The sequence below is a fragment of the Heteronotia binoei genome, chromosome 6 (assembly GCF_032191835.1).
Source record: "Heteronotia binoei isolate CCM8104 ecotype False Entrance Well chromosome 6, APGP_CSIRO_Hbin_v1, whole genome shotgun sequence".
NCBI lineage: Eukaryota > Metazoa > Chordata > Lepidosauria > Squamata > Gekkonidae > Heteronotia > Heteronotia binoei.
In genome coordinates this window covers 28,099,133-28,126,743 of record NC_083228.1, presented here as the reverse complement: position 1 = coordinate 28,126,743, position 27,611 = coordinate 28,099,133, and the positions used below count along the sequence as shown (strand labels likewise).

Sequence of the window (27,611 nt, the reverse complement as noted above, 5' to 3'; positions counted from 1 at the left end):
ATGTGAGGATTTCTGCATGATTACCATAAGGAATCAGTAGGATATTTGAAATTACTAATGTGTCCTTTCTAATTTTTGTTGTTGTTCAAAGGTGAAGGCCACAGATGCAGATGAAGGTGTGAATGGCCGTGTTTGGTACAGGATTGTCAAAGGTAAGTACAGATATTTATCCAAAAAAGTACGGTGCCCACAGGAGCAGAGCTCCAGCTGGCCCCAACCCACCATGCAGCTAGGGATGCCAATCCCCAGGTGGGGGCAGGGGATCCCCCAGTTTGGAGACCCTCCCCCCACTTCAGGATCATCAGAAAGCGGGGGGAGGGGAGGGAAATGTCTGCTGGGAACTCTAGTATTCCCTATGGAGATTTATTCCCGTAGAAAATCATGGAGAATTGATCCGCGGGTATCTGGGGCTCTAAGGGGGCTGTTTTTTGGGATAGAGACACCAAATTTTCAGTATAGCATCTAGTGCTTCTCCCCAAAATACCCCCCAAGTTTCAAATAGATTGGAGCAGGGGGTCCAATTCTATGAGCCCCAAAAGAAGGTGCCTCTATCCTTCATTATTTCCTATGGAAGGAAGGAATTGAAAAGGTGTGCCGCCCCTTTAAATGTGATAGCCAGAACTCCCGTTGGAGTTCAATTATGCTTGTCACAGCCTTGATCTTGGCTCCACCCCTAATGTCTCCTGGCTCCACCCCCAAAGTCTCCTTGCTCCACCCCAAAGTCCCCAGATATTTCTTGGATTGGTCTTGGCAACCCTACATGCAGCAGCCATGTGCTCCTAGTCCAGGCAGTATGGCCTAGTATGCAAATGAACTCCTGCTGGACTTTTTCTACAGTTTGTTTTGAGTAACAGTGGGCTTTTGCAATTTACAATAACAGACTTGTAAAACAAGGCCATATTCAATCTGCTGGCACTCCAGCAGTCCAAAAGGCATTGCTCCAATTCTTTTCCATTTAAAATTTAATTAATTCCACTACTGATATTTGTTACTTCTGCTATAATGAAATTACAATAAGGTTTCATTAACAATTCTGTATTGCAGAAAGTAGCTTACATTGTATCAGCATATCTTAATACTGGGGATCCAAATCACACTAACTTGGAAGTCAGTTCCGCTGACAATGAGACCAGTTTCCCACTAGCCGTGTTCTGGCCTCATTGCCCCTTTTCCTGCGGCGCTTCTGCTGGATTTCGCACAAGCAGCCCTGGGCCAGCAAGTTGCCCCACCTCTTTTCAGGTTCCCTCTGCGGCAGGCAGGATCCTCTGAAAATCAGTTTCTGCCTGCCACAGAGGGAACTTGAAAAGAGGAGGGGCAACTCACCACCCCAGAGCAGCTTGTGCAAAGTCCAGCAGAAGCGCTGTGGGAAAAGGGGCAACAAGACCAAAACAAGGCTAGTAGGGTATCGGTTTGAGATTCAGTTCCGAGTAATTCTGCTGAAGTATGAAGGGTAATACATTAAGCATGACTCCAAAGGAAATAACTTGGGGACAGAACTTTGACTCCAGCCAATAGGAACTCTGGCTGGAAGCTGGAGGGGAAAGAACTTTGAGGTGTGTTTGAAAAAGGAACATTGGAAAGAGACAGTTGGAGAAGAGCTGAGGAGAGAGGGCAACTTGGAAAGGGCCCTGGAGAATTCAAAGCGTAGACCCAGTTGGGAAGAACAGGTGAATGGACTACCATCCAGCAAGAAGTGAACAAGATTCAGTGATGGTGACAGCATGAGACAATAACTTTATGAGTGCTGTAGAGAAAAAGAGTGAATGTGCCCAAATGAAGTAAGTGGCAAACTGCACACCACCCAGAACTCTGTGTAACCATATGCTGATAATACCTTTTAAAAAATATAAGTGGTTTCTAGAAAGGATAATTTTGAATGAGGGGAAGTTTAATCCTTTCCCTGCCAACCATTTTGCTGTTCTTCAAGAGTTCCAGCAATTTGTTTGGAGAGGCAACCATGTGAATGGAATTCCACACAGGGAAAAGCAGAACCCAGGTGTGGGTGATTTAGAAGATGAGAAGTAACTGGTGGGGAGGAAGGATTAAGCACTGATTTCTGTTCCCAAACAATTCTCTACCCCAAATAGTCTCTCTCAGGAAGGCAGTCCAGGTTTCTGTTACATATAGTTGCATGCAATGTGTAGTTTGGCTCTTTGAATGCCACAGTATTCAGTAAAGCCCAAAGTCTCTTATGAAAGGAGAGATGGAAAGGGACAGAGCAGTCTATTTATAACAGAAGTATTATAAGAGGAATGGGGTACTAGTCTTAATATTTGTGTAAGTCTGTGTCAGCCTTGTGGCACAGAGTGGTAAAGCTGCAGTACTGCAATCCGAGCTCTCTGCTCATGACTTGAGTTCGATCTCGGCAGAAGCTGGGTTCAAGTGGCCAGTTCAAGGTTGACTCAGCCTTCCATCTTTCCGAGGTTGGTAAAATGAGTACTCAGCTTGCTGGGGGGAAAGTATAGATGACTGGGGAAGGCAATGGCAAACCACCCCGTAAAAAATCTGCCGTGAAAACGTCGTGATGCAACGCCATCCCAGAGTCGGAAACGACTGGTGCTTGCACAGGGGACTACTTTTAACATTTCTTTTCTTTTCTTTTTTAAAGTCTTTATCATTTTTGTTACATTGGCTTATTTATAAGTAATTTCTAAACTGTCTTGAGATGTGATTATGGTGTTATTCCATTTCTCTTTGTATCCTGAAGTATCCAGAGCATGCCACTGTATGCTACAATTGTGATACAGTGGTGTTTTTGCTTCTGTTAAATAGGCTTACCCATTCCATTTCAAAATAGAGTGCTCTCTGATAAAGATATCTCATAAGAACTATAAAGCTTTTAGGTCCAAACTACATATTAAATGTAAACATAGGAGACAAATTCTTAAAGGCACCATATTCAAATCAAGAAGTTTTGCAAAGAGAGAAATTAGTGTAAAGAAGGCAATTTGAAATTCTTTAACAAATCTGACATTGTGCAACATCACATAAAAGGGGATAATGGGTTTTTGTATTAAGCCAGCCATCTCTAGGATTTGCTGAATTTACCATAGCAAGCTGTTGCACTGCTAAGGTATTGATTTATGCTTTCAGTGTAGCTATGCCTGTTTTTTACCAGTGAGGTTTCATCATGAGGGGTTATACCCTTACTGGTTAGATCCTGCCCTTGAATGGATTCTAGATTCATTTGTGCCTTGTATTCTGGCAAACTTATGCCTTCATCAGACATTGCATACCCTTTTGACCTCACTACCTGGTAACAAACAAAACTATTTTTCTTATTTCTGTGCTTAGAGTAAATATAACCCCAGCTGGGAGATGTAGAGCAGATAAGCAATACAGAGTGTTCAATGCTTCTTCATCTTGCCACTTTTCTTCCAAAAGCACACATATATACTCAGCTGCTTTTAGGATTCCAGCCATGTGTTTACCCTTGTAGGAGCACAGATGGAACCATGCAGGGGGAGCAGCTCGGGTGGGGGGTGAGTTGCAGCAAATCAACCCCATTTAAAGCTATTTTCCATATAAAAAACAGCCATTACTTCCACACAGGGACTAAAGGGGAACATAAGGGAAGCCATGTTGGATCAGGCCAATGGCCCATCCAGTCCAACACTCTGTGTCGCACAATGAAGGGGGGGACCCCAGGTGCCATCAGGAGATCCATCAGTGGGACACTAGAAGCCCTCCCACTGCCCCCCCCCAAGCACCAAGAACACAGAGCATCACTGCCCCAGACAGAGTTCCAACAATACACTGTGGCTAACACCACTGGTGGACCTCTGTTCCATATATTTATCCAATCCCCTCTTGAAGCTGTCTATAAGAACATCACCCTGACATTGTGTTATTTCCAAGACTGATTCATTCATTCCTAGGACTTCCCCCTGTTGAGCTGGATTAAAAATAAACTTGTTTTTCTCCAGCTCAAAACTGCCTATGTTGACACTCCCTACAGAAGGGAGGGGGGTAGAACTAAGTTCCACTTTCAAAATATTGTTCAGTATGTGTCATTCTCCCCCACTTTGGCTTCTTAAAGGGCTTTCCCCACCTCCTTCCCTGACTGAGCCATACTATATTGCTATAGCACAGCTGGGTAGGAAAAGGAAAAATGACAGCAGGGGCTGCAGTGTAAGGCATAAGGACTGCAGTGAGCACCATGGTAATGGGGAGTAAATGCCACTAGTTCCCATGCGTCTGTGGTGGTGAGGGTGCCCCTGTGCGCACGTACACACACACCAAGGTCTGGAAGCAACCAGAGTTTTGTTATAGGCATTTATGTTTAGCGCATTGTTTTATTCTTTGTAGAACTCTCTCTTCCTTCATAATTATAACTTGTAAACTGCAGTCCTAAACATATTTAGTAGGATGTAAGCCCCATGAGCGCAGTGAGATTTACTTCTGAGTAAATATGGTTAGCAGTTCACCACACGTCATTGTTCTCATGTAAAATTCCCCCCTAATGTAGTTGCACCATAACCTCATAAGACCCAAAAGCTCCGCCCCTTCTCCAGAGCTTCAAACTCACACTCAGATTTGTGAAAGCTTGTCCATGCAGCTGGAAGAGAGTCTTCCTTTATTTTGAAAAGTGTACAATAACACAGGAAATAACAGCAAGTTATTTCTAAAGAGCAGTCATGTTAGTCTGTTTGTGTATTAAGTTGCAATCAAACTGCACTTATGGTGACCCTATGAATGAATGTCCTTCAAAACTATTTTGGGCAGGAGCTCACAGGAGCAGAGTTCCAGAATTTATTTTGTTTTTTCTTTCTTACCTCCCCCACACCAATACTTGCTTTTGAGCTCCATTGTTCAAACCCCCTGTGAAATTTTTGCTGAACTCTTAAGATTTGATAAACTTTCCTCCACAAAAAATGGGAACAGAACCAAAACATAGAAAGCAGACAGATGGAAATCTTCATCATGCCACTGTGGCCACATAGGAAAAAGTAATTGAAAAAGTATGATGGGAATAAGGTTTTATTATGACAGTTCTAATTCAAGAAGCATTTAAAGGTAGATGCTGAGCTGGTATAATTTAGTACATCTTCTAGTGATGTTGGGGGTGTGTGGCATATGCAAATGAGTTCTGCAAATGAGTTGTACTAATGAGCTCCGGCACCTCTTTTCCTACAAAATGACCCCTGTCCAAAATGTCCAGTCATTAACAGCCTTGCAGACTGAGGGCTATGGCTTCCTTGACTGAGTCAATCCATCTCATGTTGGCTCTTTCTCTTTTTTAGTGTGACAGTATGATAGCCTCCATTTGGTCATTTTAGCTTCTAGGGAGAACTCAGGCTTGTTAGACTACTGTAGAAAAATAGCAGAGTCCTTTGGCATCTTAAAAACAAAGAGATTTATTGTTAGGTAAACGTTCATAAATAAGGGTCTTCATGCATCTGATGAAGTAATCTCTTGTCAACAAAAAGTTGTTGAACAGCAAATGTGCTAGTCTTTGAGGTGTCACAGGATTCAAGATCTGCTTTAGCAGATTAAGTTTCCAGTGAAGGGGGTTTTTTTGCTGTCAAGTCACAGCTGACTTACAGCAACCCCATGAAGTTTTCAGGGCAAGAGATATTCAGAGGTGGTTTGCCTCTTTGTAGCAACCGTTTACTTCCTTGGTGGTCCCCAATCCAAATACTAGCGCCAGAGTCGACTCTGCTTAGCTTACAAGATCTGATGAAATCAGGCTAGCCTGGGCTATGCAGGTCAGGGACTCCAGTGAAATGGGGGATTAGGTTTAGTGAGGTGATGGTATACTAACGTGTACTATGCTGCCTTGCTCTGTTTGTTACCACAGGAAACAATTACAACAATTTTCGGATCAACCCAAGCAGTGGACTGGTCATGCGGGGCTTACGGCCCCTGGACAGAGAACGCAATTCTTCCCATGTCCTGGAAGTAGAAGCCTACAACAGTGAGCAAGGACCAATGAGAAGCTCTGTGAGGGTAATGCCTTTTTGAGACATAATAAATGCTGGTTTGTGGGGTGGGATGGATGCCACCATACAATCAAATAGCCATCCACTGGCAGTTATTGCAGATACTGCAGTGAGATAAAACCTGACTCAGGTTTAGAAAGTGGTCATTGTTGGGTGGAATGGCAATTTGGAAATCCCACCTGCCCCCAAATTTCTCCCTGCAGGATTCTCAGGAGCCCGAGCAGACCAATTCCCCCTTTTGTCTTTAATTGACACTCAATTGCTGTTAAGCTTCCATCCTTGGTGAAGCATTTTCAGGCTGAGACTTTTGTTGTTATTGTTAATTCTACGTATCTGGAGCAGACAGAGACCTTTTCTGTGGGTGGTCTTACTATGCAGGTTTTATTATCCACAGCTTACAATTATATAAAGTGGTAGGCAAACAAGTGCTGCTTTGTGGGGGGGGGGTGCTGCCTTACATTTCTTCATTTACATGTATATGGGTTTTGCAGAGATGAAAATCTGGGCCAAATATCTGTTGAACGGCTAATACAACTCTGTGATTCTTTTGAAGTAAACAGCACATTCCTCTGCACTACAGGATCAATTCCACAGTAAATTAGAAAAATCAACACATAATGAATTTCAGAATGCAGCATTTGCACAATGCAGTGTTTTATGTGAAACTGACTGACTTACTTGGAGACTTGAATCAACAGCCTTAGGGTGCAACTAGATGAGAAACTGGAGACTCCTTATTGGATCTTCTGACACTTTCCGTTTCTGCCAATAGCACCTAAAGGGCTCCTTGAATGAGACTGGGATTACTAGGGGAGGGACATGGCCCTTTCTCCCTTATGATGTTTGCCACAACAGAAAAACATTAGGCATGCACCAAAAAAGTTCAAACTTGTTTCAAATTCTTTAATATCAGTAGTAGAAACAGAATTGTAGAATTGTTCAGGAGGGCATTTATAGAAAGAGAACACTGTTCTTGCCTGTGAAATTTTAGGCAGCTTTCCCTGAATTGCTTGTTGTTTATTATTTATCTACATTATTTATAATCCACATTCTCACTGAGACTCAAGGCAGATAACAAAATAAAGCAGTATGATCAACAGACTGAAACCTCCAAAAGACAATGCAATAGATATTTGACTTGTAGAGATCTGGAGAATAACACAGAGGTGAAGCACAGTATAATATTAAAGCAACAGATAGTACAAAGTAGACACAGTGCATTCTCTAATTTTGTAGTCCACTTTTTATAGCATTGCATGTATTACGATGTTCTTGTTGTATTGTTTTAAATTGTGTAATATATCTTGAGTCTCACTGAGAAAAGTAAATAAATCTTTCCAGTAGGAGTTCCCACTGCTTTCAATGAGAAATTTATTTGCTCCTGTAACTCCCCTCCCCAACATCCAACTGCAATAGAATTCTTAGGGACTGCATTCCTTATCCAAGGGATCCTCCCTTCCAAATTTTAGTCAGACGGAAGTATCCCTGTTCTATTGCCAATTAAAATTCTCAGCGAGAAACAGAGCAAAAGAGTGTTTGAGTAGGTTTATGGCTACTCCAGATTGTCATAACTAATTCTGTTTGGATTCTTCTCAGTATTTGAGGATGTGTGTCATTTGGATCAGAACTTGATTAGTAAATTTCTGTTTGCATATTCTTTGGAACAATATTCACATTTCTATATCTAGGTAAATAACAGCTCTGGTGGTATTTAATTTATTTAGGAGATGCTGTGCCATCTCTTCAGAATCCTGTTCAAGGTGGCTTACAATTAAAATAACATGTACAGTAACATATACCTCAGAACAGCTAGAAATATAAAACGTTTAATTAAAAGCCTGTATAAAAAGAAATATTTTTGGCATGATGCTTAAAAGATATTATTGTATGTGTCAGGCCAGCCTCAAGAGGGAGGGTATTCCAAAGATGAGGTGTCACCACAGAAACTGCCCTGTCCCTGGTTGCCACTCACCTGACCTTTGAAAGTGGGGGCACAGAAAGTAGGCCCTAGAAAGAGGCTCTGGGAGAGTGCCCCCCACCCTTGCTGTCCTCCCACCCACCCAAGTGAAGGCATTCAGTTTCCCACACACACCTTAAGAGGAGCTGATCTCTGCTATCTGGAGAGCAGTTGTAATTCTGAGTGGTCTCCAGCCCTCACCTGGAGATTGGCAACAGTGATTCCTCAAGAGGAAATGACTGATTTGGACAGTGGAGTCTATGGCATTGTACTTGTCTGAGGTCCCACCCGTCCTCAAACCCTACCATCTCCAGGCTCCACCGCCTCAAATCTCCAGGAATTTTCCAACCTGGAGTTGGCAACTGCTAAGTCACACTGGCTGTCATAGTGGGGCTACTGCTGAACAGGAGCAAGCAGCCAGGCCTAGTTAAGTAATTCCAGTCAAGTGGCATCAAATCACCCAGAGGGTGCTGCCAGGCCTAGGATAGCCAATCTCCAGGTAGAGCCTGAAGATCTCCTGAGATCACAACTGAACTCCAGGCAACAGATCTCTCCCCCTGGAGAAAATAACTGCTTTGGACTCTATGGCATTCTATTCAGCTAAGGGCAACATTGGCTGCCTAGCAACATCCTCTGGCTAGCAGCTTCCCCAGTGGGAAGATGATTGATGGAGAGGACACAGAGAAGCATCTGAGATGTGTCTTTCTGAGGTAAGACTGTTTTGATGGTTTGTTCAGTGTTCCTGGGCCTGCAATAGGAGGGGGATAGGAGAGTCAGCCAATGGGAACCCCAAGGTGGTGACTGAGGCATGATGGGCCAACTATTTGTCGAGTGCATGAAATGTACCTGTAAGCCAATGGGAGAGCTCCATTTGTACCCATACATCCCAGTCTCCCATTGGTTGCCAGATCATTCCTGGTCACCCTAGCCTTCATTGGTCATTTGTAGTAGAGTAGAATGAGGCTTTTGATCTATTACAGCTCCATAATTCCATTTGACTATCTCCAAACTGAGGCTCCTCATTATGTTTCCAGAATTGATCCCAATAAATAAATTATACATATTTTACTGTTTCCTAGGTAATAGTATATGTAGAAGATGTCAATGATGAAGTGCCTGTATTTACCCAAAGGCAATATAACCGGCTGGGGTTGCGAGAGACTGCTGGGATAGGGACATCTGTTGCAGTGGTCCGGGCAACAGATCGAGATACAGGTACAGAGACAGCACAGAACAGTGGCAGTTATCAGATGGCTTTGTCTCTCTGTGTTTTATATTTGTTCCCTGTGATCTCTTGCTTATCTGCCTGCCTTTATTTTTAGTGGCCAGATGCAACCCTGTCTGTCTCACAGAATCTGTTTTTATATCTCCATGTTTCCTATGTCTACCCCCATCTTTCTTTTTCAAATTAAGAAATCGAGGTGGCTATGAAATCAAATATGAAATGCAAATTTGTTGAAGCAGACCTATGGAAAATCTATCTTTCTCCCCCTCCCACTGTAGTAGCTGCTGGAGTAAGGGTTAACATTTGGGCTATTCTGTGAAGCTGCAGCTTGGCTGGATGCAGATGGAGATTTTAGTGTACAGAATGGATTGGGATGGACAGAGAAGCTCTGGGGAAGGGTTATATCAGGACAGATCTGTCGCTATAATTTAATTGCTGAGAGGCAGCCGTGTTAGTTTGTTGTAGAGAAATAAAACAGAAGTCCAGTGGCACCTCAAAGACGAACTACATTTATTTCAGTATGAGGTTTTATGAGTCACAGCTCAGTTCTTTGGATATGTAGAAAGGAAATCACTTATATGGAAAATATAATATAATGGGGAAGTGGAAATTGAAGCAGAGGGATATTTAGTGTGAATTTCATCACAGATCATCATAGAGTCCTTGAAATATGTCTTAGTATAGTGTTTACTTCACAAATAGCAAATCATAATCTAAAATCATCCACCCTTCAGTAGTAAGAGCATCTAATGACGTTTGGTTACCCTCTTTTGACTTGATAGGGATCAGGGTTTCACTGTTTTGTAGAAACCTGTAGTGCCTGCAGACTTTGTTTTGACAGCACATGGGAGCCATTTTGAAATGTTCTTAAAATTTGTGTAAATTTAGGCCTGACTGAGTTTAATGACTGAGTAGGGGGCCATTTTTGCTTGAGGAAATGTCATAAGGAGTAATTGACATCCCCTTTCCCAGAACTACAGCCACCACAACGAGCTGGAAAGCTGGAAGTTCCAGTTACAGAACATAAACATTAAGTGTTGTTGATTTCTGAAGCAAACCTTAGATATATGTGACTGTGCTGGCTGACAGACATCCTTTGCTTTATCTTGTTCCTGTGCTCCCTCCCATTGTTGCCTTCCTCCTCCTTCTCTTTATTTGATTGATAAGATTTTTATCTGGCCTTACTGCCTTATATGGCCACTAAGGTAGTTATGTGTTAATTTAGGTGGTAAACCGTTTTTACAAGGTCTGGGAATTTGTTATTCTGTGAAGTGATGCATGTAATGTTATATAAAAAAACAGGAGGAAGAATTCCCTCTAAAATACGAAGCTGTCATTTGAACAACTCTTTGCCACTGTTGGACTTCCATGGGCGCTATACTCACACTCTTTATACTCTATATATAGTATCTATAGATCTTATCTATCTTTAGTCTGTACACCATACCATACCATACCAAACCTTTAATGGCATAATAGAATCAGATAAAAATACACAGAATATAAAAATGTAAACATTGGAGATAAAATCAAGATAAAACCGAGCTTACAGATGCATTCAAACATGGTCAGAATTAAATTTAAGGATGTCAGCCAGAAATTTTGCCACAGCCTCACTAACCACCCCCTCAGTATCACTCAATAAATAATAACAGGGTGGCAGAATAGACAAATCTGGAGAAAAAGAAAGCTTGCCAAATAAATCTTTACGGAGGTTATGGTATAAAGAACAATCAAGCAATATATGCTGGATTGAGTCAGGGGTATTTGCTCCACAGGAGCAAAGTCTGTCGGCTAAAGGGACTCGCTGATATCTCCCTTGTAAAACTTTGGAGGGAAACGCGTTTAGTCTAGCCAACATAAATGCCCTGCGATGACTTGGAGTGGTTAGGTCTGATAGATAATTGGGCATTTTGCCACAAAAAGCATAAAGACCTAAGGAAGCTGGAGAGCAAATATAAGGGTCAGTTGGCCGTAATTTCGTTTCCTCCAATTCCCATAGTCTCAGTTTAATACATCTGAAGATATATGACTCATCAGCGGTAGAAAAATCATCTACCTCTAACCCCAATTGATTGAGTTTAGACAGAAGCACTACTGTCCAGGATGAAATATATGGGTCTCTTTTCATACAATCAAGAAGGCTGTTGGGATCTGTTCTAAAATGAATTTTGAGCCAGAATTTAAACACTGCAATCCAGGCTTTTGTCTCCACCAAAGACTGACCCACTTCAGAGCAGAGAGCAAAGTAGGACACACATTTTGGCAAACCAAGAATTTGTCTAAAGAATGAGGCTTGAATGCCCTCCACTTTCCTGGTAAAAGCTGAGATCCAAATAGGGATACCATAGAGGATTTGGGCAAGCGTTTTGGCTTTGAACACTTTAATAGCTGCTGGAACTAATTGGTTGCCCCTTGCAAAGAAAAACTGTTTAATTTGAGCAGCTGTACACTCCCAGGCTGATTCCACACTAACCTTGCTCCATGCCAGGCTTCTGTTTCTCTCTGGAGCAAGCTAGCGATTTTGCACCAGTTGCTCCGCACCGCTATTTTGTGTGGGGAAAACCTACAATTGACCATACTGTAGTGTAAACCTGAAAAAACAGGCTTACACTGTGGCATGGCAAATTGTGGGTTTTCCCCGTGCAAAATGGTGGCACAGTGCAACTGGTGCAAAATTGCTAGCTTGCTCAAGAGAGAAACGGAAGCCTGGTGCGGAGCAGGGTTACTGCAGAATCAGCCCCACTCTCATTCCCTAAATGATGGTTCCAAAATCACATAAAATGTTTTAGCCAGGCCTCAGATTTAGTGGGAGCTCACAGGAGCACAGCTCCTGAAACTTTCTGAGAGTTCCACCTCCTCCTTCTGAGAGTTTCACCTCCTTGTCCATTAAATAGTATGTACAGCTGCATAACAATCCCTGGATGAGCTCCACCACCTATTTTTCTACAAAATGATCCCTGGTTTTAGCCCTCTTCAGATCCATGAGAACAGTTACTGAATGGTACTCTAACAATGGTTTGTTTTTTCTTCCAAGGAAATGGAGGTTTGGTGAATTATAAAATTGTCTCAGGATCTGAAGGAAAGTTTGAAATTGATGAAAGCACCGGCCTCATTACCACAATTGACTACCTGGATTATGAGACAAAAACCAGCTACCTGATGAATGTTTCAGCCACTGATCAGGCACCCCCCAAAAACCAAGGCTTCTGCAGTGTCTATGTCAGCCTCCTGAATGAACTGGATGAGGCTGTGCAGTTCTCAAATGTCACCTATGAAGCAGTGATCACAGAGAACATCCCCTTGGGATCTGAAGTACTGAGAGTCCAGGCACGGTCCATTGACAATCTCAACCAAATCACATACAAATTTGACCCCAACACCAATGCCCAAGCTCTGTCTTTATTCAAGATCAATGGAATCACTGTAAGTAGCCTTCAGACTTCCTTCAACTAGTAGAATAGCCTGACATGTGGGAATCCATGGCTTTCATGTATTTATTCCTTCTCTGACAGGGTGTGATCACAGTCAAAGGACAAGTCGACCGAGAGAAGGGAGATTTCTACACCCTAACTGTTGTAGCAGATGATGGCGGTCCAAAGCTTGACTCAACTGTGGTGAACTATTTTTGTTGTAATCGCTTTGTATGCTAGCAAAATGTTGTTTTGGCTAATTTCAAAGCTAGATTGGTTTTAATTCCAAAATATTTCCCATATGCAGAGATTGTTACTTCCTAGTCTCATTCCCTTTTTCATTCCACTATTTCTGTTTTGGCTTCTAGCAAATCTTTTTTTACAGTGTTACTGAACAAGTCAACCTGTAAAATGCCTTTATTATTGGTTCTCTATATAGCCTTTGTAACTCCATCTTTGTTATGGGCTCATGTTTGACCTTTAGCTGCCTTGAACTCTGTGAGGGAAGGCTGTCAGACCACTCCCAAGAGAATATTCTTCTCTCTCGAGCTTTTTAGTAGCGCTTATCTTCAAAGCCTGATTTGTTTCTCTCACCAATGCCAGGTGTGAGATGGTCTGGCTCATCTTAGTGTTTGGGAAAGCTTGATTAATGACTTCTTGACCTGTAGCCAGTAATGAGGATGTAAAATGTTTCATTTTAGCTTTAGCTACTATGCATCTCATCTCAGGGTCTGGTTAAGTTTTGCTTTGTGTGTGCATGCATCCAAGACCCAGCAGATGGGAACTTAGCCTGCTATTTCTGTAAATTTGATCATTGCTAATTAAAATCTCCTTAGAAGCAAACCTGGATTTTGCATACTGTTTCTATGAAATTTCTGCAAACCTTGGAGCTCCTGGCCAGAGCCCTAAACATTCTATTAAATTAGCTGTCCTTGGGAAATGCAGACAGTTAACACGATAACAGTCATTCATCCCAGATGCTCTGCCCTATCATGAATATCTTCATCAGCCAAAAGGAGCAATACGTCAACCCACTCCACTTAATCCATATTGACCAGATTGTGAATTGTTTGTATACTTCAAGTGATGCAATATTAACAATGCAACCCAAAATAATGTTAAATCCTTTTATTGACTACAATGCACTTAGAAAGGTGTAACTTCACTCATGACCATGCTGTTAGACAGGGGAAGTAAATTAAAAATTTGGATTCTTGCCCCAGTAATTGTATTAGGTACACCTTCTTCACCAATTAGATATTTGAATTGAACTGTTTTATACTAGGTACTCACCATCTAATTACTGGGTCAGGAATTTTAGCTCATAATTTCCTTGCCACGTTTATTTCATAAAAGGATTTTTTTTCCCTGAGTGTTGTATATTCAGAGTACTTTCTTCCCTTTTAATGTTTTACAAACAACATTGTCTGAGCTCAAACAGACGATGCCACATTTTGATACTTGGTTCCTGCTTTCAAGGTGCTGAGTGCTGACACCTTACTACTCGATTTTAAAATTTTCATTAGGCTAGAATTAAGCCAACTGAAGAAAAGCTTGTGCATGAAATCTTTTCGATGTTCCTTTCCCATCCCCTCTTGGTATAACGACATATATATTAGCTATATTAGCTTTATGTACAGCATTTTGATGCTTTAAATGTGTGCCCTATCCAACATACCACACATGTTAAAAAGCAACCTAGAATCAAGCCTGATCTGGAGACTCCTCTCTGTCTCACACCCCTTTTTATCTTCCTTTTCCTCTTTGCATACAGTTTTTGACCCTGAATGTCAGTAGATGAATTGTCGAAATGTAGCTGCATTTATGTGGGGCTGAGATCCACGGAGAGATTAGAGATGTGTAAAGGAAGTGACTAAGTTGTATTAATATTGCTGTTAAAGCTATCATCTCTACTTGACAGATTTTTTTTTTTGTATTTACTGTGGAAAACCAATATAAGCTGTTAAGCAAACATAAAGTAATCCAACCTAAATGAAAACAGATTGAAAGTCTCTGTTCAGGCACAGCACTGATGCATAGTCAGCAAATATGAATTATGAGGCTCGTATATACTTAAGCAATGATTGTTGTCTGGTATATTCCTAAGTAAATAGATGATGCTTTCTGTGGAGTTGTACCCATTGGCATTGCCTTTTAGCAAGCTAAGAACCAGACAAGTCCCAAGATAGTTAGGAGCTGAGAACATTTTGCAAAAAGATGTACACATACATTTGCTTATCCCCCATTTCACAACAGAAAGAGGAACATTACTGTATACTCCCAGTTTGCATGCCAATGCCTTAATTATGTTACACATTGCTGAAGGCTCTCCCTTACCTGCTGTATTCTACATTAATTTAGTCTGAGATGTCCTGTCCTGCATTGGTTTCTGAAAAAGAGGGAAAGCCCTTAGCAATGTTTAATGAAGTGCTTTAATTCCTAATAAATCTGGTTATTCTTATTCCACAATAGCTGCAACATGAACATTTTCAGATAGTGATGCTCAAATACCTGCTGGTTTGGCTGACATTATGATTGGCACTGGCAATCAGGCAGCTGATTAGTTGACAGGCTCTTTGGTGTTCACAATTCCTTTGCTGTGTTCACAGGAAAAGGCTGCTTACAGCAATCAGAACCTGACTGCTAGCTGGTGAGGGGTCAGCTGGGAGTCAAATTGTTCTGATCTGCCAGCTTGGGCACCACAGCCTTGTTGAGATGTAGCACGGGAGGAGGGTGGTGTTCAGAAGCCCATCTGAATTCTCTTCTTTTTTGCCCACTCTAAACTGCTTTTGTTTTCTGCAGCCCAAGCTGTCAGCTCATCTTTTCAGTTTTTGGCGGAGAGAAAAGAAACAATCACTTATTTCTTCTGCACTCAAAACTAACAGAATAACTTGCATAAAACTAGAGCAGCTAGCAACTTTTGATGCAGAAAGAAGTAACATTCCCATGTCCTGTTTCTAAGCACATGATCAAAAACAAGTTATATTAGAAATCAGTTGCTGTGAGATCTGAGTGTTAGGGGTGTGCACAAAAGAAATGGTATTTGGGAGGTTCAGGTATACCAAACCCCAAAAATATTTGTATATACCATTATTCCTGAATCTCAGTATTGGTATGGATTGGGGATTTGGGAAATAATAGATATTGCCAGATTTATTCAGCTCCATACCTTTCTACCCTCCCTGACTTGCTCTGCAGCAGCAACACACTTCAAGAGAAGGAAAGGTATGTCTTTTTACATACCTTCGCTTCCCTTGTTGAGGCATGCCACCTTTACAGTGCAACTTGGGGAAGGAAGGAAAGGTATTTAAACCTTAAATGCTTTCCTTTCACTCTCTGACATATGCTCCCATCATCACAGCACAACTCGGAGAGGGAAGGAAAGGCAGGCTCACGGCTCAGCTTTGCAAAAGCCATTTAAAAGGAACTTTACCTTTAAGTGACTTTTGCAAAGCCAAGCCTTGTGCGAAGGACTAGAAACAACTAGTAGGAATAGATCACTATCTGCTGATAGATCCTAGGTGTTAAATTTGCGGCTGATTAAGATGATGTAACAGCAAAGGATGAGAGCCATGAGAATAACAGTTTACATAGGGTGTTTGTTCTTTCACAGCATCTATGACTCTGACTCCCACAACTTCCTCCAAAGTACTGATTTCAGCCTATAATGCTTAGAAGACTGAAAAGACTAATAACTTTTTTCCTTTTTTTCCCTTCCCTGTGACATATGCGGACCCTTCCAACAGAAGGCAAGTAAATTTATTTTCTTGTCGTGGTCATCTTTTCATTATTAAGCGCAGTCTTTGGTCCTTGTTTTTTCACAAAATCAGCTTTTCATAATTGGCACAACATAGAATGCCAAATGTAAGGTGACGCCCTTTATCAAACTGGATATGAGGCAAGTATGTTCTCAGCTATATGGCCAGAATTCCTTACAGATATAATGCAAGCATTCTATATCACATTGAGGTGACTTTTCTGTCACTAAAGATATTGTTCAGCCCATGTGTGCCAAATAGAATGACCCATTTCCTCTGTGCTGACTTTAGAGTGTCCTAGAAGTTGTAGCCATTTTTTTTTTATTAGAATGCCTCATGAATTCCTTTGTGATGCTCTTGGACAAAGCCATTTACCTATACACATGGCTTAAGGGGGGAAGAGTAATGTTTCTTTTAGATCTTTAAATATGTATGTCTCTCCCTAGCCCCAATTTCTTAGAGCTTAGACAAAGACTAAGCTATATGTTCTGGTCCACCCATAAAACACAACTTGCAGGCTCCAGCAGCCTCATTTTACCCCAGGCCCATACAAGTGAGGAAGAGAGGGCTTTTTAACTCTTCAACATCCACTTTGTTACACTAACTGAAACCAGCTCCTCTTCTCTGCTATTTGGATTTTAAATGAGGCAGAAGGGTTCAATCTCCTTTCCCTTCCCTGTAGGAAACAGAAACAAATGAATGTTGCCTGATCCTGCAACTGCATTTTACCAAAGAACTGAGATGCATGATCTTTGCCTCATCTGTTTGAGCCTTTAAAATATAAGAAACAGCAAGTTGGGCTTTATGCACAACTGAGAATAAAAGTGGGGTTTTTGCATTTTTTAAAATGTTCCCTGTTTGTCACACTTTTACAAGCTTTAGATCTCTCACCTCCAGAACTAAATTGAATAAAGTAAAAACCCTTCTAACCTGGTTTCTTTATGAAGACATAGCACTAGAATATGTGAACGAATAGCAAGGAAGTCTTGTATATTTTAATACAGCCCTGGAAATTTGAGACTGATATGGAAAGTAATCCATATGAGAGTCAATAACAGAGGGGACTGAGATGAATTCAAGGAGGCGTGTTGGCCTGTATGTAAGCATTGCAGCTGTTTGTTCTTGAGATGGAACAGAGTATCTCCTCTTCTGATTGGTGTTTTTCACTGCAACAGTAAAAATCACCCCAAATCAAAAATAGAAACAAGAGAGAGAGAGCTTGTGTACTCAAGGCTTTGTCCAGAAGCAGGCCATCTCGTCTGCATCTGGAACCTCTAGTCAGGTAAATAAAAACCCAGGAATGAAAAGATCTTCCTCTCTCCCCCTGCCTTTAGATGTAGGTATATATATACAATCAAGTTATTTTTAGAGGTGAAAACATTTCCTTTAGCTAATAATAGAAAACACAGCTTGGGAACCCTTTGGGTGATTCTGAACTCATGACTGCAGCTCCACTGAATCCATAGCAACTAGCCTTCTCCTTCCTTTTTACTGTTATGAAGGAACAATCCTGGGAACATTTTGCTGTTGTGGGTGTTTGGAGTTCTTACAAACTTTTGGAATGTCCATATCTTGCTGGCCTGAAAGAGTTCATGCAGCAGCACCACTGTTGAAGGGAACAGCCTCCACATCAGTTTTCAGGTTCTCTCTCCCCGTCAATGTGTTTGTGTCAGGACTGAAGGAACTGCATTAGGTCTGTACAAAGATATTTTTCTTCAAGCCCTGTAGGTTCTGGGGACTCTTAGTCCTTCAGACGTAGGCCTCCAACTTTGAGACAGAAATTATATTTGAAACTGAAGTAAGCAGAGGGACGGAGAAGGAAGCTTTATCTATAGCACACATTGAAAACACCCTGGAAACTAGTTTTTGTGGTCATTTTTGAATTCTCAGAAACTACCTTAAGTCTGTTAGATTCAGGTCCTGTGGCACCTTAGAGACCAACAAGATTTTCAGGGTATAAGCTTTCAAGAGTCAATGCTCTCTTCATAGAATGAGTTAGCTTTGACTCTTGAAAGCTTATACCCGGAACATCTCACTAGTCTCTAGGGTGCTACTGGACTTAAATCTAACTATTCTACTTCAGACCAAACCAGCTACCCTCTCAAACAATCTTATGTCTATTTCAGGGCTACAGCTCCCAGAGCGGCTTCATAGGTCAATTAAACCAGGATGCATTCTCCAATCTTAGAAATATCTCAAAGTTTCATTGATAAATTGTTACTCAAAAATCTTGACTGGAATAAATCAGTCAGTAGCTGCACTTCTGACAGGAAAAAGTTCTTGTTGACATTTGCATTCTCCATTGGACAGGTTACCATCACCATCTTGGATGAGAATGACAACAGCCCACAGTTTGATATTACTTCTGACTCATCTGTGAGTGTCACAGAGGACAGTTCTGCTGGACGGCGGATAGCTTTGGTCTTAGCCAGAGACCCTGATGCAGGAAGCAATGGGCAGGTAGCAATGTTTGTGTGATTTCACAATGTATAATTCCTGTGAAATAACCATGTTTGGAGAGAATGGGATGGGGTGGTCAGTCAGATTTGGTTTATTCCGCTATGAATCAACGCTTTGAATGTGGAATTAGAATTGATAAATGGCTAGTTTCTGTGTAAGAGTTCTGGAGATGAAAAGTAACATTGCATAGAGTATTAGCAATATACAAATGGTGGCTATTAATTGTAACCCCGTTTTCTTCCTCTAATTGTTATGACTCATACTTTCATTGTTAGTGTACACTTCCTGCTTTGTGCTGAGTACTTGATTCATTCTAAGTAGGGATACACCCAACTCAGGGTCACAGAATCAGCTGTGCAGATAGCTTCATGGACTGACAGAGAAACCACTGCTCGTGCACTATTCTTTCAAGCACCTGTTTTGAATTAGGCAAAATCAGAGCCCAGGGAACCAATATGAAAGTTCTGCTGGGCCCCACAGTCACCAAACATCTCTCCCAACTTGATTATTTTAAGTTGGAAAGGTATGCTTTAAAATCTGTAGTCTCTCTTCTGAGTTTTAGAGGCTGGGATAGAGCTCTATTTAATCTGGAGGGAGAACAGTGTTAACATGCAGGGACACAATGCTATAGGATACCTGTAGCTGTTGCAGCTGCCATGTAGGGTTCCACATGATAGGTTTTCCCAAATTTTGCCTGCCCAGTCTCCTGGAAGCAGCCATCATCCCTCCTCCTCAAGCTACTTGGGCTTGCTTTTTTGTTAAGACAATTGAATATTATTATACCACTCTAACATTATAACAATCTGTACATCAAGCTTGCTGAATTCCCAGCTTTCATTTTTTTAACTGAGTCTCTCCTCACACCTTGAATAAAACTTTGTTGGTCTTAAAGGTGCTACTGGACTCTACCTTTATCCTTCTGTTGCAGAGATAGGCCTTTCCCCTTCCTCTGAAATGGAAAGAGCTAAATGTTTATTTTTTAAAAGCTGAAAGCTGGGTGTTCAGAGACCCTGATTCACAAATTGTTATATCAACAACATTCAGTTGCTGATTTTTTTTTTTTAAAGCCCCTCCAGTGGTAGAAAGGGTGGCTACCACAGGGAAAGAGACAGGATAAATGGCTGCCATATAACCAGGACCCACAAAATCTGAACTTTCCCACCTAAATGGTAGCCATCCGGGCTTTACTGTAAACTTTCTCAAAATGTCACAGCAAAGCAGATTTGGAAAAGATCAGAGAAAACCCATGGAAAAGCCAGAAGCTGCACAAATGCACCATGAAACTGTGGAGAAGCGGGGGGGGGGGGGGAACTTCCCAAAAACATCAAATGTTGATGTCAACACACCTTCCAACATCCATACAGCTTTACATTTTGAACAAAGATTTTAAATTTTGTCCACAGATATAAACCCCTATATGCTGCTAATAATGAAAAAAGTATAGTTCACTCATATGAACCAGGTTCAGAGAATTCTAGCAGATGGAGCAGCAGAGACCACAGCCAAGATTTGCTACCCATGCCTGCACAGGGTGGAAGTTGAAAAAGGAAAAGAGGCCTCATCCTGAACTAGAGATGGGCACGAACGGGCTCATGAACTAAAGTTCATGACAAATTTTGGCTGGTTTGTGAAGTTCATGGCAGATCAACTGGAATGAACTTTCAAGCTGTTCATGGCAATTCATGGTTTGTGCATGATTACATTTCCAACAGAATGAAAATAGAAAACTCACAGCTGCTAGATCAATGAGAAATGCTGTGTTTTAGGCTCCCTAATGAGTAACTATATTTGATGTTCTTTTTAATAAAATGTATTTATTATGAAATTTTAAATGCTGTTTTTGCTATTTTGTTCTATACTTGTGTATTATATATCAATGTTATCACTTCATAAACTCAGAAGGATCAACAAGAAAACATTATAATCATATCTCCAATTCCAGAGTTTCAAAATATAATCAATCAATGTCTCCAGTTACAAAACTTCAAAGCATAATTAAACAGTTCCTCAAAATACGTTTTTGCACTTCATATACACTGTCTTCTCTGAAGTCAGACAACAGGTCCCAGTAATTTCTCTCATTTGTGAACTGAGCACATCACTAACCAAACCTCATTTTCTCAGTTCATACCCATCCCTATCCTGGTCCCCATTCGTTCCTTCTTTCTTAGTGGCAGGAAGCCTGAGGGGTACGGTGGCTCAGTGGTAGAGCATCTGCTTGGGAAGCAGAAGGTCCCAGGTTCAATCCCTGGCATCTCCAAAAAAGGGTCCAGGCAAATAGTTGTGAAAAACCTCAGCTTGAGACCCTGGAGAGCCGCTGCCAGTCTGAGAAGACAATACTGACTTTGATGGACTGAGGGTCTGATTCAGTATAAGGCAGCTTCATATGTTCATATGGGTAACCAAATAAAAGTGGTGACATGGCAACTTTGTTCCATTCATAACTCAATAGATCCCCTTTTGACACTATTTCTTCTTCAATTCATATATGACTCTGTTGAAGGGACTATGTACAGGCAATCCTTTTCTGCCGTTGTTGCCACCACCACCACAAACATGCCCAGAGTGATTTCTTTTAAATGGACATCTAGGGGTTATGGACCGCACCATGAGTCAGTTCCCCAAATCCTATATTATTTCTCTTGTTCTGTCCTCACTCCTTCACATTCCAGCACTAAGGTTCTAATATTGAGATGTAGAGCTTCTCTGCAACATGACATGACTAGTGGTAAATGTAACTTAGCAATTACTGAGCAGGTGGTTGTGAAAGATAATAGGGGAAAATAATGTGTAAAATAAGTTCTTTGTTGCCAAAAAACTGCTTGTCAGCTGACAGATAGGACAATGGACTTGAACAATCTGAAAAACAGATGCTGCCTTTCTCACCACCACAATGTACTAAAAGGAAGTCCTCTCTAGATTCAGACAGGAAGTACTCTGCATTTAAGGTGTGGCATTGTTTTCTTTCTTTCCCTTGACTTTTGGTCTCAATTAATGAGCTGCTGTAAACTTTCCAAAACCAGTGGCTCAGTGGTAAAGCATCTGCTTGGGAAGCAGAAGGTCCCAGGTTCAATCCCTGGCATCTCCCAAAAAAAAGGGTCCAGGCAAAAAGGTGTGAAAAACCTCAGTTTGAGACCCTGGAGAGCCGCTGCCAGTCTGAGAAGACAATACTGAGTTTGATGGACCAAGGGTCTGATTCAGTATAAGGCAGCTTCATATGTTCATATGTTCATTTCATTGTCAAAGGTAAATCCAGCTTTCACATTCTTCATACTGAATTTATGGTGAATGTTAGTGAATGAGGTTCACAGAACAGTTTGTAAAAACGCTTAACAGTGATTAACTATCCTTTCAGTTGCTTTGAGCAAAAATTTTATCCACACCAATCAGCGTTTTTTAAAGACAAAAAGAATGTGGAGATCTGCATTGTTGCGACTGTCCTGCAGAGCAAGATTTGTGGTGTCTAACAGCAGAATTTGAGTGTTTCTTTAAGTGGTTTTGCCCCTTGTTCTTGACAAAAGACAATGGGGTGAAAATGTCTATTAAAAACCAGAGAGATCTCTATAGATTTTTTAGCACTCAAGGACAAAATACTTCTTTACTTCAATTAGCACAGCTGTCAGCCCTGTTCCCCTACATACATCAGTTCATCACCTTTCCTATGGGTGTTCTCTACCACAATTTAGTTAAGTAATTAATAAAATAGTTTTAAATTAAATAATTTTTCCTAATAAATCCCAATCTTTATTTCCCATGTGTTCCTTCCCCAGCACACTCGGTGAGTACATATCTAGAAGATAACACTAAAGAACTATATTTGGCACTTTAGACTAAATAAATGAAAACTGAACATGACTTTTAGCTGTGCAGAGCTGTATGTAGCCATACTGAGTACTGATAAGCAGATCATGGGCTTCTCTATCATCATCCTTTACACCAAACAATACATAAAATCTGACCAGGAACTTGAATGGCAGTTGAGTTGTATAAGTATTGCATGGAGTAAGCACTCTACTTCTGATTCCCTGAACCACTAGAAATGTGTGTATGTGTTTGTTCATTCCCAAAAAAAGGCCACAGTGTCACTTTATAACCTTATTCACTTCCTGACTCATGAATGGCAATGCTTCTGACTTGTTCTAATCGGTTTTTTATGCTTTATTATTTATTGTACAGGTGGCTTTTTCTATAGTATCAGGAAACATAGGAAGGGCCTTTGAAATCCGCACAACCAATGACACCTATGGAGAAGTGTTTGTGGCCAAATCATTGGACCGAGAACTAATAGACCACTACACCTTAAAGGTAACTGGGAGATGCTACCCGTCTAAGTTGAATGCTCCTCAATGGATATTATTTGCTGGATTCGGGCAAATACTCATCCCAACTTTTTATAATGATATTCTTAACTTTTTAAAGGAATACAGAATAAAGAAAAGGGGTAGGAGAAAAAAAATAAAAATAAAATTATAAGAACACCATACAGAAGGCAATCCTACTCAAAATGTTCTACCATTTTCTCATAATATATTTTCATTTTATTCTATTGTATTGATTATATAATGAAAATAAAACAGGTGACTTCTTATTAACTTTGTATATAATTTTAACATATTTGCTATAAGAGAAACTATACAAAAATAACGTTCTTAATATTTCATATAAAGATAGCCATTTATAAAATTAACCATTCAAATATATACATATTAACCATTCAAATATATATAACCATTCAAAGATTAATGATAGTAAGCATAAAAATCTTGCCAATTGTTCTCAAATTAATCTTTCAGTCAGTTTTGCCATAACTGCATATTCTTGCATTTTATCTCTGATTCTCAAGATCTGGACAGCCCTCAATTTTCCACTTTGCTGCAAATACTGCTCTGGCTGCAGAAGTTAACATGTATCTAAGCAATTCATGCATTTCGTATCTGCATGCACTGGTAAAATTTGTCATGACTCCTGCCTGCCTGCACCCTGAGAACATGACAAAATTCCTAATAACATAGCCTCTGACAACACAGCAAATTTTATGTTCAATTTTTTTAAAAAAATTCAGCATGTTTCTTTTTTTTGCTAGTTTTTTTAAAAAATTATATTTGCTAGGATTTTTTTTAAAGATCTCACCACATATGGTAACAGATACCATCTATCTCTTTACATTCCCAACACAATTCTTTATAGTTACAGTTCAAACCCAAATTTGATTTGCTGTCTTGTTGCAGGCTAGACTCACACATGTCACATTGTGCCATTTGCATGCTGCAACACAGCTGATTACCAAACTGATACTCCCATGACACAAAAGTTACACTTTTGTTGTATTTTTAAATTGAAGGTCTGTGAGATACATGTTGTTTCCCATCTGTTCAAAGTACTGCATTCTGTGAAATAAAATTTTGTGTTTTATGACACAAATTGAAAGTCATTGCATAGTTCATTGGCTTGGTAAGATTGTAGTTGCTTTTAACTGTCTCCTGTAGAACTGGACTTACAGCAGTGGTTTCAAAAGAACAGTTGTGTTGCCTCTGCTCTCCACCTGCCTCTTTTATAGTCATTCACTTGTAACTTTTTGTATTCAATTTCTCTTCCCAAGAAGCACTTTAATCACCAAACAATCCTGTGAGGCAGTCTAGACTTGAAAGAGAGCGACTTGCCCAGGGCCATAACTGAGCAGCCATTACAAGCAGTGGGGATCAAAGCAGCCAGTAGTCTTTCTGGAAGGCACTCAGGAGTAAGGCTCAGATCATGACCCTTTATTCAGAGGACTACTGATAAAGCAGGTTTCCAACACAGGCTCTGCCTACTGGATCACTCTGACAGGACTCAATAAAATAACTATTAACTTTGCAGTGTTTACTTCTGTTAGGTATTATTAAAGCTAATTGCTAGGTCTTAATCTTCTTGTACCAACTATATGTGATTTGGTGGAAGGGGGTATCTGCAACTGTCTTATTTAAAGAAAGATATCATCTCTCAAGGCTACGACCTTTTCATCTTTTTGTTTCATTACAGATTCAGGCATCTGATAGAGGTATTCCACTTCGTAGAAAAGAGCACATCTTAAGGGTTAATATATTGGATGTTAATGATAACCCACCTGTCATTACAAACCCATATGGATACAATGTTAGTGTGAATGAGGTAAGCATCTCTAGTGGTTGACTTTCTGCACAGAGGTTCATAATTCTGTCTTTCCCCATCCTGCCCCACATAGTGGATGTGGTTGTTTGCCTAGGAGATCTGATACCAGGCTTTACCTTATCCCTTGCTTTAGTTGTACGTAAGAAAGTTCTCTGGCCAGCATAGAACTTGTAATATGGAATGGGGGGAGGATTTTGCTCTTTGAGCAACAGATATATATAATCAGCCATGTTTTTAAAAAGCCAACGGTCGTTTTCGCGCTCACCTTAATCAGCAGCGACGACCCTCTTCGCCACGCAGGATCTGCGCGGATTTCGCACTAATTGCCGCGGAGCACCCAGAAGAGCCGGAAAGTCCCAGCGCTTTTGCGGCGCAAACGGAAACCACCAAAAACCAGTTTCCGTTTGCGCCGCAAAAGCACCGGGACTTTCCAGCTCTTCTGGGTGCTCCGTGGCAATTAGTGCGAAATCCGCGCAGATCCTGCGCGGTGAAGAGGGTCATTGCTGCTGAATAAGGTGAGTGCGAAAACGACCAACTACTCTTCTGACAGCCTAATCCCTGGACAAGGTCATTTCTGTATGATTACTAGACAGAAATGCTGACTATGTGGGTTTTATGCATATTATGATTATTTATTTATTTTTATTTATTTATTTTATTAGATTTGTATCCTGCCCTTCCCACAAGTGAGCTCAGGGCAAGGTTCCATCATATGTCAATAGCAATTAAAATCACAGCATTCAAAATCACAGATTAAAACATATTTTATTATTTATTTATTTCATTAGATTTGTATCCCACGTCCCCTTACAGGCTCTTTAAAAATTCAGCCCAGTAATAACTGCCTATGTATAGACAGTGACAGATGCCCTAGGGAGAGGCCAGTGTTGCAAATTTGATGAGCATGGGTTCTCACTTTTTTTTGCTGCTTTTTGCAGATTTCCACCTGCAATTTACAGAGCCCATGAATGACTGCATCCACAAAATCCGAGGCTGTTTTATTGCAGATTCTAGATTATTTTTTAATGATGGTTTTCATATTAATAACCTTGATGGAAAGGTGATCTATAAATTATATAAATAAACATTATTATGTGTATTACCGCTGCCCATATTCAAAGTAAACATAACCTGGCCATTATAACAGTAATATTAAATATGCTGGTAGCCCTTTTGTACTTCCAAATAGTATGTAAATTGCACAGTTGACTTAGCAGAGCAGTTTTGGAAGCAACATGTTCTATTATATGTTTCTAAGTAATGAGGCAGACATTAATTCCCATTTCTTACCGTGCTCTCTCCCCTTCATATACTCATAGAATGTGGGCGGAGGCACTGCTGTGGCTCAGGTGCGAGCAACTGACAGGGATAGTGGCCTTAACAGTGTCCTTTCCTACTACATCATTCATGGGAATGAGGAGATGACCTTCCGCATGGACAGAGTGACTGGGGAAATTGCCACTCGCCCTTCCCCTCCAGATCGTGAGAGGCAACAGTTTTACCAACTGGTGGTTGCTGTGGAGGATGAAGGCAACCCAGCCCTTTCGGTAGGTGATGATTATGGGATTCTGCTCTTTGTCATTGGTATAAATGTCCTTGAAAATTATTCGATACCCTTATATTGGAATATAGGTTTCACCAAATATACATATATGTATTTGCCTAGCCTGCAGGAATATTTGCCTGATTTCACCTTTCTCTAAAACCAGAATCTTTACGTCTTTACTGTTTGTATGCGTTATTATCTGTATTAGAGGTTATAAATGTGCAATGGTGGGAACAGAAACTGGGAATAAGCCAGATTGAATAAAATGGGACTTACTTTTACAGATAATTGTTTAGGATTACTCCCTAAAGATCTAGTCACCTCTGTACCCCCTTGATCTACTAAGAACCTGTACCTTCAATCTGATGAGGAGCATGGACTGGGCCCCTTTTGAAATTATTTTTACAATAATTTCAGTTGTCCAGTTTGCCTCCACACTCCTGCTTTCTTTTTTCCTCCTTAAGGAGGTAATAGCATGAGAAGGAAGAGAGGTTGGGGAGGGAATGGAAAGACAGAGCTGGAACTGGCTGGATTTTAGCATCCAGGGACTAGAGTCACTTGCTAAAGTAACAGCTAGATTTAATTAAATGGGGCTTATTCTCAGATCACAATTATTCTGTTCACAGTTAATAGAAATCCAAGTGATTTGTTTTGTTATGATACTTGTTTCGAATCAGGATTTTTTTTGGGGGGGGGGGCGCTCAGATGGAATTTGGTGGTTCTTGGCAGCCCTGTTACTGAACACTAGGTTACTTCATTCCTCAAACTACTGTTTGTTTTCATTCATCTTCATTAGTGGGGAATTGAAGGAAAGAACCAATTATGTGTTACCATGACCCTCACCAACACATGATCATGTGTTCAGACTGACACGAGGAAGGACGCTAGAAAACAAATTTAAAAGTCTAAAAAAGAATGTCATGTTTATTGAAGGATTTGGTACAACAGTGGAGGGGAGGAGAAACTTCTCCGGAGCAAATGCTGAAAAACACTTAACCAAGACACAGATAAATAGCACATTCCTTATCCAAACTAACAATATAACAGCAACCAAAACCAAGCTACTCCAATTTAGAGCAGGTGTTACTTTTAAGCTACATGTAGGGAAATGGGAACAGAGACGATATGCACTCCATTAGGACAGAGATGTCCAGTCTTCCAGA

The 27,611-nt window shown here is 40.7% G+C and overlaps 1 protein-coding gene across 2 annotated transcripts in view; it reads left to right on the top strand.

Annotated features, from left to right (window-relative positions):
• Positions 1 to 27,611, top strand: part of CDH23 (cadherin related 23) — a 655,943-nt gene that overhangs the window by 505,874 nt on the left and 122,458 nt on the right. Inside the window, exons 27-35 of one of the 2 annotated variants that reach the window (XM_060241177.1) lie at positions 92 to 152; positions 5,801 to 5,949; positions 8,979 to 9,114; positions 12,162 to 12,550; positions 12,640 to 12,741; positions 18,606 to 18,755; positions 22,932 to 23,060; positions 24,774 to 24,902; positions 26,222 to 26,449. In XM_060241177.1, coding sequence (XP_060097160.1) covers positions 92 to 152; positions 5,801 to 5,949; positions 8,979 to 9,114; positions 12,162 to 12,550; positions 12,640 to 12,741; positions 18,606 to 18,755; positions 22,932 to 23,060; positions 24,774 to 24,902; positions 26,222 to 26,449 — 1,473 coding nt within the window. Of the gene's footprint in view, positions 1 to 91; positions 153 to 5,800; positions 5,950 to 8,978; positions 9,115 to 12,161; positions 12,551 to 12,639; positions 12,742 to 18,605; positions 18,756 to 22,931; positions 23,061 to 24,773; positions 24,903 to 26,221; positions 26,450 to 27,611 lie in introns of those variants that run through there. The other variant, XM_060241176.1, reaches the window with a different exon arrangement.